At 36.3% G+C, this 15,652-nt stretch overlaps 1 protein-coding gene across 2 annotated transcripts in view; it reads right to left on the bottom strand.

The window, feature by feature from the left end:
* Nucleotides 1–3,958: 3,958 nt before the first annotated feature.
* The window catches only part of LOC139952325 (regulator of G-protein signaling 22-like), a 29,045-nt gene continuing 17,351 nt past the window's right edge, over nucleotides 3,959–15,652 (bottom strand). Inside the window, exons 11-24 of one of the 2 annotated variants that reach the window (XM_071951427.1) lie at nucleotides 15,438–15,615; nucleotides 14,743–14,844; nucleotides 13,733–13,927; nucleotides 13,208–13,294; nucleotides 12,547–12,709; nucleotides 12,093–12,128; nucleotides 10,615–10,793; nucleotides 9,770–9,997; nucleotides 9,166–9,327; nucleotides 8,586–8,768; nucleotides 7,848–8,000; nucleotides 7,246–7,462; nucleotides 6,510–6,599; nucleotides 3,959–5,820 (exon numbers count right to left, since the gene is read on the bottom strand). In XM_071951427.1, the coding sequence (XP_071807528.1) occupies nucleotides 5,609–5,820; nucleotides 6,510–6,599; nucleotides 7,246–7,462; nucleotides 7,848–8,000; nucleotides 8,586–8,768; nucleotides 9,166–9,327; nucleotides 9,770–9,997; nucleotides 10,615–10,793; nucleotides 12,093–12,128; nucleotides 12,547–12,709; nucleotides 13,208–13,294; nucleotides 13,733–13,927; nucleotides 14,743–14,844; nucleotides 15,438–15,615 (2,185 nt within the window). In that variant the 3' untranslated portion in view covers nucleotides 3,959–5,608. The remainder of the gene's footprint in view (nucleotides 5,821–6,509; nucleotides 6,600–7,245; nucleotides 7,463–7,847; nucleotides 8,001–8,585; nucleotides 8,769–9,165; nucleotides 9,328–9,769; nucleotides 9,998–10,614; nucleotides 10,794–12,092; nucleotides 12,129–12,546; nucleotides 12,710–13,207; nucleotides 13,295–13,732; nucleotides 13,928–14,742; nucleotides 14,845–15,437; nucleotides 15,616–15,652) is intronic. The other variant, XM_071951428.1, reaches the window with a different exon arrangement.

Below are 15,652 nucleotides of genomic sequence, written 5' to 3'. Positions count from 1 at the left end.
AGAAAAATTTCAAAAATTCCATGGCTTACTTACCCCTAGTCATTAAATTGCAACGCTAACCCCTTGCGATTTTATGTGATTTTACCAAAAGTTACCCAACATTTCAACAAAATTGCAAGGCATACCCCTTGTGATTTTATCTGATTTTAGCCCATTGTAACAAAATTGCAAGGATTTACCCTCTTGTTTTTTTCTTTCTGTTTTTAGCAAAAGAATTAAGCTAAATTGCGATTTTATCTGATTTTAGCAAACTTTCTACAAAATTGCAAAAGAATGCACAAGGCTATATTGCATTTATCTTAGCAAAAGATTCAACTAAATTTACAAGGCTATAGCCTTGTGTATTTTTCAAATTTTGCTCTAAAATACACCTTGTGAATTTATCAAATTTTGCACTAAACTACACAAGGCTATAGCCTTGTGCATTTATCAAATTTTGCTCCAAAATCCACAAGGCCTTGTGAATTTATCAAATTTTGCTCTAAAATTCACAAGGCTTGTGTATTTTTCAAATTTTGCTCTAAAATTCACAAGGCTTTAGCTTGTGTATTTTTCGAATTTTGCACTAAACTCACAAGGCCTTGTGAATTTATCAAATTTGGCTCCTCTAAAATCCACAAGGCTATAGCCTTGTGAATTTATCAAATTTTGCACTTAAATTCACAAGGCTATATATATAGCCTTATGTATTTTTCAAATTTTGCTCTAAAATACACCTTGTGAATTTATCAAATTTTGCACTAAAATACACAAGGCTATAGCCTTGTGAATTTATCAAATTTTGCTCCAAAATCCATCAAATTTTGCACTAAAATTGACAAGGCTATAGCCTTGTGTATTTTTCAAATTATGCTCTAAAATTCACAAGGCTATAGCCTTGTGTATTTTTCAAATTTTGCTCTAAAATTCACAAGGCTATAGCCTTGTGAAATTATCAAATTTTGCACTAAAATTCACAAGGCTATAGCCTTGCGTATTTTTCAAATTTTGCTCTAAAATTCACAAGGCTATAGCCTTGTGAATTTACCAAATTTTGCACTAAAATTCACAAGGCTATAGCCTTGTGTATTTTTCAAATTTTGCACTAAAATTCACAAGGCTATAGCCTTGTGTATTTTTCAAATTTTGCTCTAAAATCCACAAGGCTATAGCCTTGTGAATTTTTCAAATTTTGCTCTAAAAACCTTGTTAATTTATCAAATTTTGCACTAAAATCCACAAGGCTATAGCCTTGTGAATTTATCAAATTTTGCTCCAAAATCCATCAAATTTTGCACTAAAATTCACAAGGCTATAGCCTTGTGTATTTTTTCAAATTTTGCTCTAAAATTCACAAGGCTATAGCCTTGTGAATTTATCAAATTTTGCACTAAAATTTACAAGGCTATAGCCTTGTGTATTTTTCAAATTTTGCTCTAAAATTCATAAGGCTATAGCCTTGTGTATTTTTCAAATTTTGCTCTAAAATCCACAAGGCTTGTGAATTTATCAAATTTTGCACTAAAATTCACAAGGCTATAGCCTTGTGTATTTTTCAAATTTTGCACTAAAATCCACAAGGCTATAGCCTTGTGAATTTTTCAAATTTTGCTCTAAAAACCACAAGGCTATAGCCTTGTTAATTTATCAAATTTTGCACTAAAATTCGCAAGGCTATAGCCTTGTGTATTTTTCAAATTTTGCACTAAAATCCACAAGGCTATAGCCTTGTGAATTTTTCAAATTTTGCTCTAAAAACCACAAGGCTATAGCCTTGTTAATTTATCAAATTTTGCACTAAAATTCACAAGGCTATAGCCTTATGTATTTTTCAAATTTTGCTCTAAAATACACCTTGTGCATTTATCAAATTTTGCTCCAAAATCCACAAGGCTATATATAGCCTTGTGTATTTTTCAAATTTTGCACTAAAATTCACAAGGCTATAGCCTTATGAATTTATCAAATTTTGCTCTAAAATCCACAAGGCTATAGCCTTGTGAATTTATCAAATTTTGCACTAAAATTCACAAGGCTATAGCCTTATGTATTTTTCAAATTTTGCTCTAAAATACACCTTGTGCATTTATCAAATTTTGCTCCAAAATCCACAAGGCTATAGCCTTGTGGATTTTTCAAATTTTGCACTAAAATTCACAAGGCTATAGCCTTGTGAATTTATCAAATTTTGCACTAAAATTGACAAGGCTATAGCCTTGTGTATTTTTCAAAATTTGCTCTAAAATTCACAAGGCTATAGCCTTGTGTATTTTTCAAATTTTGCTCTAAAACCCACAAGGCTATAGCCTTGTGAATTATTCAAATTTTGCTCTAAAAACCTTGTTAATTTATCAAATTTTGCACTAAAATCCACAAGGCTATAGCCTTGTGAATTTATCAAATTTTGCACTAAAATTCACAAGGCTATAGCCTTGTGTATTTTTCAAATTTTGCACTAAAATCCACAAGGCTATAGCCTTGTGAATTTTTCAAATTTTGCTCTAAAATTCACAAGGCTATAGCCTTGTGTATTTTTCAAATTTTGCTCTAAAATTCACAAGGCTATAGCCTTGTGAATTTATCAAATTTTGCACTAAAATTGACAAGGCTATAGCCTTGTGTGTTTTTCAAATTTTGCTCTAAAATTCACAAGGCTATAGCCTTGTGAATTTATCAAATTTTGCACTAAAATTCACAAGGTTATAGCCTTGTGTATTTTTCAAATTTTGCACTAAAATCCACAAGGCTATAGCCTTGTGAATTTTTCAAATTTTGCTCTAAAAACCACAAGGCTATAGCCTTGTTAATTTATCAAATTTTGCACTAAAATTCACAAGGCTATAGCCTTATGTATTTTTCAAATTTTGCTCTAAAATACACCTTGTGCATTTATTAAATTTTGCTCCAAAATCCACAAGGCTATATATAGCCTTGTGTATTTATCAAATTTTGCACTAAAATTCACAAGGCTATAGCCTTATGAATTTATCAAATTTTGCTCTAAAATCCACAAGGCTATAGCCTTGTGAATTTATCAAATTTTGCACTAAAATTCACAAGGTTATAGCCTTATGTATTTTTCAAATTTTGCTCTAAAATACACCTTGTGCATTTATCAAATTTTGCTCCAAAATGCACAAGGCTATAGCCTTGTGGATTTTTCAAATTTTGCACTAAAATTGACAAGGCTATAGCCTTGTGTATTTTTCAAATTTTGCTCTAAAATTCACAAGGCTATAGCCTTGTGAATTTATCAAATTTTGCACTAAAATTCACAAGGTTATAGCCTTGTGTATTCTTCAAATTTTGCACTAAAATCCACAAGGCTATAGCCTTGTGAATTTTTCAAATTTTGCTCTAAAAACCACAAGGCTATAGCCTTGTTAATTTGTCAAATTTTGCACTAAAATTCACAAGGCTATAGCCTTATGTTTTTTTCAAATTTTGCTCTAAAATACACCTTGTGCATTTATCAAATTTTGCTCCAAAATCCACAAGGCTATAGCCTTGTGTATTTTTCAAATTTTGCACTAAAATTCACAAGGCTATAGCCTTGTGAATTTATCAAATTTTGCTCTAAAATCCACAAGGCTATAGCCTTATGTATTTTTCAAATTTTGCTCTAAAATACACCTTGTGCATTTATCAAATTTTGCTCCAAAATCCACAATCCTTATGAATTTATCAAATTTTGCTCTAAAATCCACTAGGCTATAGCCTTGTGAAATTATCAAATTTTGCTCTAAAATCCACAAGGCTATAGCCTTGTTAATTTATCAAATTTTGCACTAAAATCCACAAATCCTTGTGAATTTATCAAATTTTGCACTAAAATTCACAAGGCTTTAGCCTTGTGCATTTTTCAAATTTTGCTCAAAAATTCACAAGGCTATAGCCTTGTGTATTTTTCAAATTTTGCTCTAAAATTAACAAGGCCTTGTGAACTTATCATCAAATCTTGCTCTAAAATTCACCAGGCTATATTTCATCCATGGCTTTACCAAAAACAATCTGTTTACAAACATTAGAACACTCCTTAGTTCATTACAAAACTTCTACTTTTTTTGCGGACAACAACTCCTTGATTGATTTAGTATAAAACAATGAACATAAATCTTTAAATTAAAACAAGAGCCAAATTGTTAAACCTCCTTTTGCAAAAGAATAATATTACCACAATCTGAAAAAGTTTTACACAAAGTGCTGTTTCAAAACAGTTATATCTACAGGTTTTTCGTTTAGTGCATTAATGGCAAGGAAATAACATTTATTTTAGACAGTTACAAAAATAGAAACTCAAATGACATAAATAGTGAATTGTAAACATTTAAATAAAAAAAAAAATATTTTTAGACACACTAAATATACAAACAAAACTATTTTGATGATAAACAATGACTATGATTTTTTCGGAACAAAAATATCACACAATGCTACAATCTTTACAATTCATGCAAAAATGTATTCTCCTTGCACTTGTTACATGTGTTTACTCAACACCATGTACAGTTGTTTACATCTGCCCACTGTTTACAGTTGTTTACATTTGCCCACTGTTCTACCTTGTTAGACAATTTTTGATGACCTCAAAGGCACTTGATACCTTTGATAATTGTCAAAGACCATTATTCTCACCTGGTGTACATTCTTTTGTAACCCAACATCTGCATAAAATAACAAACCTGTGAAAATTTGAGCTCAATTGTTCATTGAAGTTGTGAGATAACAGCGACAGAAAAAATATCCTTGTCACACAAAGTTGTGTGCTTTCAGATGCTAGCCCTAGCTTTAGTCACAAATTCTGACGCGGCCTCACTCTCAAAGAAGCAGACAGTGGGTATCAGAACAAGATAAAGTCAACTTTTAAGGCACTGGCGTCTTCATGTTTTCAAATTATTAAAGTTAAATACAGTCTCATTTGGTTATTCTGAAGTGACATAAAATAAATATTCATTAGAAACAGAACAGTCAACATAAATACATGCTATTTGTGTGTATATACATTGCACACATTTTTACATAACAAAACGCTAGAAACTTGTTGCAATATATTTTACATAACAGCACGCCATAAACTTGTTCCAAAAAAATAAAAATTGTTAAAAAGTGTTTTTAAAATGACTTGGTTGCTTGTTTGATGAAAATCTTTGTTCAGAGTAGAAATTCAGCGAAAGAATTTATTTGTTAGTTTTTGTTTCGATAAAAATTTGAGCATTCCGTATTCGGATAAAGCACTTTGTTGGGAAATTTCTTTTCATAAATTAATTGGTCCCTTAAAATGTTGTTCAATTTGACATTAGTGTCCGGCTTTAAAGCAGAAACTTGGAATGTTGTAAAATTTGGAAGCAATTACAAAAATATCTCAATACGGAACTTGCACCCAAATAGAAACTGGGAGAGTTTATCCACAATTTAAAGTCTTGGGTTACAAAAGATAGTTGTTATACTTTTCTGGTAACTCAACAAAAGTATACAATGTCTTTAATAACTTACTTTTTGGATCATGTAGCGGCTATGTTCTGTTTATAAACAATAAAACTGGTTGTCGCTAGTACCCTTATCCAATCAACGAAGCTGTAAGATCAACATGACGTCCCCCTTTATCAAAGCTTTCATCTCATTGGCTGATTCATCTTCTTCTTGCACCATTCACAGCGGCGGTTTTATTCTTGCCTTTGTCTCTGCCGTTGTGTCCATTCAACAAAGATTCCTTCCCATTGGCTGATGTTTTTGACTCTTGACCTTCGACCTTAGATGGCAGATTCATTGTGACCTTTTTCTTAGCAGCCTTTCCCGGGGTTCCGGTGTCTCCTTTGCTCTTCTTTGTCTTTCCTTTTGAACCTTTTTAGGAAACAAAACCAAAAATCATATAAAAAATACTCAACAGAGGTCGAAAAATTCCTCTCAACTTCGGACAAATCGTTGGCTCAATGCGGCCCTTCCATAAAAAAGCCTTAAGGCTTTTAGTCGGTCGCGCGATGGTTGCGCGATGGTCGGGCGATGAAAATCTTGACGCACAATCAAAAAAAGACACAGTTTTTAGGCCTCAGCGATGACTATAAACTGTGTCGCTTGTCCAAAGTTCCATCGCGCGCCCGACTATAAACCAGCCTTTACTCAAACAAAAGAAGAAATTTTAAGCAAAGCACAAAAAGAGATAAGCTGTTTTACCATAAAAACAGTACAAAAGTGTAAACAGAGGCCGAAATAAGACACGTCATTATACTCACATTTAAACATAGTATGCCTTTGAAATTTTGAAACGGAAAACGAACACTCAATTAACCAAGTAATGATCTTATCAAAGACCCAATTTACAAGTTGAGGCTGTTATGCCAGGGAGAGGTTGAATGCTGTATGGGCTTAATTGCTGTGTGGTCCTCATTTGCAATTCCTAATTTAAAACTACAAGAGTTTTAAATGTGCCCATTAAAAGTCTTTATTATTCTTTACTATTAAATCTCTTTTGAGTGGTGTTGGCTCTGGGAAGAACCGGTAGTTAACTTGGGAGTAAGTAGTTTAAGTAGTACCTTTTTCTGATGACACTGTACCCTGGTCACTCTGAGGTGTCCGCATTGATCGTTGCTGAGAACTCTGCTCATCGGTTAAACTCTCGATAGCTTCAAAGAAAATCAAGATAAGTAATAATCAGTTTCATTCTTAAAAAACTGACTTTAAAATGGGCTCTTCCTTCCAATCAGGGTTGGTGGATTGGGTCAAATGTTTCCCTTAGTGATAAACATGTACTTGGGTCGATTTCACAAAGAGTTAGGACTAGTCCTAGGAGATATACAAAAAGTGTGGCTAGTCCTAACTCGATATAAGACTAGTCTTAACTCTTTGTGAAATCCACCCCTGAACAAATTTGGACACAAAGACTTGGCGAAATAGTAAAGAAATATTCACACATTCACAAAGACCTTCACACAAAAAGGCTCAGTTTGGTTACTTGGAAAATTGATTTACTCCAACTTTTTAACAAGGAGAAATTCTCAGTTTCAGAAAGAGAAGAAATTTTCATATTTAGATGCTGGGGGAACCCACGCAATCAGGTATGGCTCAAGACGCAATCCACACGCAAGGGTCCCCCCCTCCCCCAAGTCTGAAACCAAAACAACTCACCAGAGAGAATACTCGATGCCCTGTCTCTGTTCAGTCATCAGTACTTCCTATCAAGCCCCCTCCCCCCCCCATTTTGAATCCAAAACCCAAACTACTCACTTCCCCCGACCCCTCCCCCCCGAGTCTGAAACCAAAACAACTCACCAGAGAGAATACTCGATGCCCTGTCGTCTCCGTTGAGTAATTGTTGCTCTCTATCCAGCACCGTCATATAATCGGAATACTTCCACGCCACTTTCTCCTGTCCTTCGTAATCTTCATCGTCTTCACCTTCATCTAAGAAATCTGGGAAGACGCTGAAACGATGACCCAGCAGTTTGGAGTCTACACTGTTCTCATCTTCATCACCCTTCCGTGCCTCCTGGGAAAAAAATAAGTAATTTATTTCTTTTGAATATATTAATTTTAATATATGGAAATTTGCATCGGGGATAAAGAACATTAATTTTGGTTTTAGCCATATAAACCGATGTGTGTTAGCACTCGGTATTTTCCCGAATTCTGCAAAAAATGTTTTGAACATAATTATTTACATTGGCTCGGCTCATGACAAAATCAAAGCTCCGGAATCATTCCAAACAACTGAAACAGTCGATCTTTCAATTTCTAGTGGGTCCAGTTGCTCCTTACTGTTTCAGACGTTGAACTTTTCTTTAGTCTTTAATTAAGTTTTTTGTTCAGCGTGACTCTTGGGCGCGTGTCTGAAACAGGTTTATAAAGAAAAGCGTTTCTTTCTTCTATCTAACCTTCTCCTCCTCCAATCGTCTCAACTCCATCTCCTTCCGTCTCATTTTCCTCCTCTTCCTCTCAAGATCATTCAGCATCTTCTCCTCTGAGACGTTATTGCGGAACTTCTGGAAGTCCGCCCAGTGCTGGAAAAGCACTTTGAAGACGGTCATCTATAGGTCAAAGGTCAGAGCAGAATGAGAAGTCTTTAATGGTTGATCATTACAGAAACATCAACAGTTTTTTGAGTTTACATAAGGCCAAATAAAAATGTTTGGCGTCCTTTTGCTTCCTTTTGTGAGCCCTCGTCCTTTTTTTCTCTCTCATCAAAATTTCTGGACAAAAGTATCATAAAATAAAATTGCCTTCTCCTCCTCCTCAAGAAAATTAAGACTGAATCCATAGACTAGCAAACTTGCAGTGGCTTCCACCTGTTCGGGTATAGTTGTCTCTGATAACTATAAAAGAAGAAAACCAGCTGTGATGAGTTGCCTCTCTGATGAAGCCACTAATGTAGTGGTGAAAGCGAAGAATTGATGAGTCTTTTTGTTCTCTATTTTTTCTTCCATAAGGTAAGCATGGTAAGGTGAGGTAAGGATCATTTATATTTGCAACCACATACGCTTGGATTCAGTATAAAAAATACATTAAAACTTACAAAATATATCACAAAGACTTTAATTTTTTTTTTTATAAATTGGAACTGTTAAAATGAACAGCTTTACTGAAGACAATTTTTTACAATCATCAAATCTTACCTGAGCTTCTCTGAAGACGTAAGGCCCCATCTCACGAGGTCTCTTATCCATGATCTTCTCTGCCATTTCAGGTGTAATGTCAATGTGAAGATTTGGAGCAATCTCCGATACGATGAAACAACGCAAGATGGCTTGGATCTTCTGCTGGATCAAGGAATCATCCGTGTGGGAATGATACATATCCTGCAATAACAACATTTAAAAAAATGAGATTCAGTTTCAAAACAGTCGGGTGGACCTGGAGTTAATCTTGAGGATGTCGCTAATCTTCAAAGGGTGTCTTGGCCGAGTGGTTTAGAGCATCAAATACATGTTCTGGTGGTACCGACATTGGAGTGTGGATTCGAATACCAGTTGTGGCACTTGTGTCTTTGAACGAGATACTAAAAAAACTTCTCTTCACCCAGGGGTAAAAATGGGTAGCTTTGAGGGTAGAGGTTGATACTGTATTTCAAAAAGCCTACATAGCGCCAGGGCAGCTCAGGGCTATTTACTCCCAAGAAAGCTGAGAAAGATTACAGGAATTTTATTGGCCCAATGATCCGGGCACTAAAATCTTGAATAGGAGGAAGAACTCTACCTTGAATTTTTGGACCTCCAGCCAGAAAAGAACATCGTTCTCAAGATTATCTCCCTTAATAGAGACAAACTTTCTGAAATGGCCGCAGGTGACTGGATTCATCAAGGCCTGACGGAAACTGATGATGTCACGAGATGAGGACACCCAGCGACCCTCAAGAATCTGAGAAGAAAAAATCAACATTTATTTCATGAATTTTGTATGAAAGTTCCACCCAAACATGGCTAAAAGTCATTCTTGGTAAGGGTCTACAAGAAACAAACATTTAAGATAAAAATATTTCAGGGGAGCTGAAGGTAGGAATTGATATTCCTCTTGAAACAGTCTAGGTTGTAGGATGGAGAAAGGGGGAACATGCACCAGGCAAGAAGTTCCAAAGAGATGCAAATAGATGCAGCACTGAAATAATTTTCATTTCAGTTTTCGCATTATTTTTCTATAGAAATATAGGGACTCACAGCCAGAAGAACTTTCTACTGTGCTGACAAAGTGTTCCTTGAGCATGCAGTGCAGTTGGTGTCTCCAAACTGCCTGTAAAAATTGCCCAGAAATAAAGCCTTAACACTGCAACAAAGTTTTAAATTTTGACGTTAACTGCACGTACCTTATAAATAGCCATTGAGCGTAGCTTCTTGGCGTTCATGACATCACTGACTACGTCTTCCATCTTGATATGAGGACGCTGACGATCTTGGAAGTCTTCCCTCTGAAGGAACATGGGGAGCCACTTCCGCTCTAGGCGTTGTCGGACGTACTTCTGGGCTTCGATGAGGATTGGGTCTGGGGTTCTATCGAGGAGAAGTTTCCCCCATCCTCCTCCAGCTTGCATCACCTGAGAGTCAAGAATAATTCACCCAAATAAGTATTTGGTTTGCGGCAACACCATGTGTGTATCTACTTGGCAGGTAGAATTTGTTCTTTAGAGAACTGTCTTGCACGATATTCTACTACCGCGGAGTAGATTTTCGGAATTCGGAAGACTTCTCAGTTCTAAAAAGAACTGTCCTACATTTTAACTACTACATGTACCTGGGCTGAGGAGAAAAACGGACGGAACTACTAGCTTTTGGCGGAATTATATTAACTTCACTACCACGGAGTCAGTTCTCAATTGGTCTGAACATTGCGACTAGCTCACTCTAACATCACTACCGCAATGAGTTCTCAATTGGTAAAAATGTTTCGACTAGCTTGCTCTAACATCACTACCGCAGAGTGAGTTCTTAATTGGTAACAACGTTTCGACTAGCTTGCTCTAGTCATCGACGGATACGATAGTTGTGTTGATATCACATTGAACTGTTCTAGCACTCGTCTCTTACCAGAGATTATTAACCAGGTTACGGGCATTACCTCTGAGTTGTGGAACTGTTTGATTGTTTTACACAATAAAATTAACCTGAATTTCAGACACACTTTACATGACAAAAGGCGTAAACTTTTTCTCACCAGGTTCTGCAGAGGTCTTGAGGCTGGGCTGTTAGGTCCAAAGAAATACTTCTTATTCAGGTATTTACTCTTGATGTCTTTGGCTTTGGTGTCTCTCTTGTTAGCTTCAAGATACGAAGTTCGACGGAAGGACTCGATGTCCATCCAGCACATCAGATCAGTAATGGCGTAGTTGTCCTCTGTATCAAGGGAAGGGGTTGGAGGTAAATCAGAGTTGAGAAGCAATATTAACAACATTTTGTGGTAGTACAAATGGCCATTTTGTAATGCGCCATAATTGGGGTGTCATGGTCGAGCGGATACGAACACCGAACTCAAGCTCTGATGTTTCTGTTATGCAGAGTGTGGGTTTGAATCCCGGTCGTGACACTTGTGTCCCTGAGCAAGACACTTAACAATAAGCTTCTCTCCACCCAGGGGGGTAAATGGGTACCTGTGAGGTCAGAGATGGTTCTTGTGATTGATTAGCTTTGTGCACTACATATTTGGCAGCACAGGCTGTATACTCCCCAGGGTGCTGAGATGGTTTAAGGGATGATTTAAGGCCCAGTGACCAGGGGTAAAAATGTTGATAAGCCATGATATATTTTGACATTCATGGCACAGCAGGTTATGAGAAAATGATGTTGTGACTACAATACAGTCTTAGCATAACTCAAAAAGACAAACATAAGTTACCGAAACAAAATAAAGCATTCACAAAATGAAAAGTTTCTAGTTATGATTTGAAATTGGTGAGGGAGGTTTCCTGCCAAAGGCTTGTAGGGAGGGAGTTCCAATGGTGTGGCCCTGAACCAGAAAGGGATCAGTGTCCCCTGGAATGTTGTGTCGGTGGGATGAGCTTGTTGTTGGTGGAGCAACACTTTTATCTTTCAACTAATCAGCTACTGAGCAATTGACTTGAGGATGAATTCAGTCTAGTGTAGCATGTAGTTATATGGCTAACATTGGTTTTGTCTGTCTATATGCAAGGCTATGATTATACAGAGCAAATGAACGTAGTCTCATAGAGGAAGGGGTGGAGCTGCAAAGAGATTTAGGAGACTGGTCAAATGGTTTGAAAATATGAAAATTGAAAGTATGATTTGATGGTAAGCTGAAAACTAATAGGCTCATGGTAATGATGCTACACTGTACATGTAAAGGCAAAGCATTCCTATCTTCTCTCGTGATAGTAAGGTTTGGTGATAGTGAGTTGGGGTGGTTCAACTAGAACCACAAGGCTTCTGGAGAAAGATGGACTCAAAACGGATCAAAACGTCGAGTTGAAACGAAGTGTTCTTTTCAGAACCACCCCAACTCAATTAAGGATTATCATTACATGGCGTTACAGCAAACCTTACTATATCGTATTTCCAACGTGCAAAGTTTCAAATCCTACTCCTTATTAATGTGACATGCAATGAGGACTCTACAATTCACTCTAGACTAGCGCCAAAACTAACTCAGAACAAGACTAGTGCCAAAACCAGTCTTACCAGGATACATTTCCAGCACTTTATCTGCACCTTTTGCTATTAAGATAAAACATAATGTACAAAACTTGGTTTGAGAAAATTACATCACGAAATAGAAATCGAGCTTTGAGACTGACGTGGTAATATGTTTTTTTTTTTTTTTTTTTTAAAGGGTGCACATTTTTTCTTTCTTTTCTCGGCCTTGATATTTATTTATATCATAAATCATACACCAGCACATTTTGCACCAATAACAGGATAAATAAGACCGAGAAGAAATGCTCCCAGTTTGGTATCAAAAATATGTAAATTTAGGATTGTTGACATTTTTTTCTAGATTAAGCCCTACAAAACTGGACAAGAAACTTGAAGAAAAGAAACAAATAATCAATATGAAAAAAAAACAAGAAAAAAAAAAACATAACAAATATTCTTCACCCTGATAACAATTTAACGTCTATAAAATAACTCCTACCTAAGAATTGTCGGAAGTGATCAAGTTCCATGCGATTATGGATGAGTTTATTGAAGTCAAAGTCTCTGAATTCTTCTGGTATTTTTTCTCGGAGTGACTGGTAGTACGCCTCTTGCTTCCCCTCATCGTCTTCGTCCATCAAGAAATCTGGAGTCGCAATTCTCTGGAAAAAAATTTAAATAATTTTTTCAAAAGTGGTTTGAACATCTTTGGTAAAACGCTTACACACTGGGTAAAAACTAATTATATTCTTTGTCTCCAATGCCAATACAACATCTATTAAATACGAAAAAAAAGAAAGATTTAAACTGCTTCTAGCAACTGGGCTAGCTCGGTGGTCTAGTGGTAAGACATCTGCTCTAGCAATGCAAAGGCTGTGGGTTTGAATCCTACCAGAGTGATTTGCCTGCAGATTTTGTTCACAGAACCTGGAAATAGTAGTCCCATTCGACTTTCTACCTTCTGCCCAGGAAGTAGTTGAGAAGCAGTACAGTTCTTTTCAGAAGTGAGAAGTCTCCCGAATTCCAAAAATCTACTCCACAGTTTAGTAGATTTAATGCAAAACAAGTTCACAACAGAACATACATGTAATCTACCTGGCAAGTAGATACACACATGGTGTTACCACAAACAAAAGACTTATTTATTGATAATTTGTTACCTCTTTTATAAAACCTCTTCTCGTCAGACTCTTCAGCTGTCTGGATTTGAGTGCGTCAAGTTTCCTCTCCTCAGAAATCAACTCAATCTAATCAGATCATACAAATCATTTTGATCATATTAGGAGAAACGAATAACAGCCTAAAAGAAGGCCCGAACTTCACATACATAGCCACAGAAGATTTACAAATGTCGATAGTGGAGACTTTAGAAACGGCGTGAAAAATCACTGTGAATTTATGTTTTTTACTCTGAATTGAAACAGCCTTCATGATTTTCAAGCAAACTCAGGAAGAAAATCATGACTGAAAAATTGCTCTTTCAATAAGGAATGTTTAGAAGACCTTTTTTTACAAGTACAATCTAGATAAATATTATTTAGTTTTCCTGCCGATAAAATTTTCTGTTCTGGATCGGAAAGCCAAAACTTGGATCATCAGTAATCATAAACAGAGTATTCTAATAAAAAAAAGTTGTGCAAATGCAAAAAGTGTCTTTTGTTTTTGTTCCTGACCCTTTTACTAACCTTATTATACAGCACCGTATCACTACATTTCATTTCCGACCACGGCTTGAGAAGCATCTGCAGAATGTGTTCCTCCGCACCATCAAATAGTTCTTCAAATGGGGGTGACACTTCCCGATACACTTGGGCTCTGACTTCAGAGGGGCACTCGATGTCGTAAAAACAACACTGAACGATATACTTGGAATTGATTGCCTGCGAGGAGAAAATGAAGACAGGGTGGGGGTTTAAAACAAAATATAAAAAAAAACTCTGCCGTTCTGTTTTAAATTGTTTGTCAAAACAGCAGTTTCAAAGATAGTTTAACACACTTGACTGTGGTGCGCAATACCTCATTTCATGGTGTGACCAACGAATTCAAGACAGAGTAAACCTTCGGTTTTGGGAACCGTTCCGATTGTTTTACAATATTTTTAAAGCTACTGTAGGCTTCTTTATATTGCCATTATTGTTAAGAGTGACTACCAAACGTACACCTTCCCTTTAATGGGAGACTTTTCGAAAGCTCTGCCACTAGAGGGCAGCAGACCTACCAGGTAAGGGTGCATAACTCCTATACCAAACAATGGTAAATGCTACAAATTCAAAAATACTCAAAAAATATTTAGAAGTCTCTCAACCTCTTGAAAACTAAATCAGATACATTGTCATACACTAAACTTCAGATTTCTTCTCAATTTTTTTGTAGGTCAGCATTTTGGAATTTTTGCTAATTACCCTAGAAGAAACACTCCCAAAACCTCATGCACACCGCTTGTTATCATAGGGGAACTCGTGTCCAGTACGTCCTGTTCCAGAACAGTGCGGTTTATGCTGGCATTGTGTTATGAAAAACAAAATACAGTTTGGCTAAATCTAAATACAAAATCAAAAACACGCAAAACACATGGTATTTGCTGTCAGTGACCGTCACTCATGCTTCTCCTATTCCTAAGTTGTTGACATTACCTGGTGAAGAGCGCCCTCTCTTGGTGAATGGCAGATAGTGTAAAGTTTCCCATTGAACATACCTGTGCTTTTCTGTTTACAGTAAACGCATCAAAGGCATCAGCGTAGAAGAGAGCATGATAGTCTTGCAGCTCATGCCAGCAACTCAAACAGTTTATCAGCGTCTGTTGATTAGAAACAAAATGTGTAATATCATAAAAAGTAAGAACACCTCTGACTAAATCAATAAACAAAATCACTCACTGACTGAGCTGGTTCTATGTTGATTACTGGTTCTATTTATTTGATTGTATCTTTGGCATGCAAAGTTTTAAGGCACTGGACACTATTGGTAACTACTGTACTCCAAACAAATGTTAGCATAAAAACTTTCTTGGAAACGAGCAATTTAGAGCTGTTAATAGCCTATAGAACATTGTGAGAAGCGACTCCCTCTGAAGTAACATTTTTTTTGTTGAGAGAGGTGATTTCTCACTCAAATTACAAAAGACTTCAGACCAGAAACATTTTATTAGGGAAACAAAAGCGCACAAATTTGTGGAACGAGTGTGTTTTTTCGTGTGATTATTCTCTTGCAACTTTGACCAATTGAGTCCAAATTTCCACAGGTTTTTCACAAAGTGAGAAAACTGTTTTTTTGACAGTTACCATACGTGTCCAGTGGCTTAAAGGAGTTAATGCAAACCACAATTAAGCTATATAAATAAGGTTATGATGATTATTATCATTATTTCTTCGGTTCCCCCCTTGTACTTACTTGGTTCTCTAGTTTCTCAAGATACGCCATGAAGAACCCTCCAGCCTTCTTCTCATGGAAGAGTCCCTCTAAGAGGCTCTCCATTCGACGTCCTCCAAAGAACTCACTCTCCTCTGAACCGATACTGCTCACAGTAGATGTGGCTGAAGACGGGCGCTTCTTGTGTGGTGTGTTTGGCCTGTAACGGATCAAATATTTGTGTTAGGTCTTTTTAG

This window comes from Asterias amurensis, chromosome 20, assembly GCF_032118995.1.
Source record: "Asterias amurensis chromosome 20, ASM3211899v1".
In the NCBI taxonomy this organism is placed as follows: domain Eukaryota; kingdom Metazoa; phylum Echinodermata; class Asteroidea; order Forcipulatida; family Asteriidae; genus Asterias; species Asterias amurensis.
The sequence above is the reverse complement of the archived record's forward strand: the minus strand, read 5'-3'. Positions and strand labels throughout refer to the sequence as shown.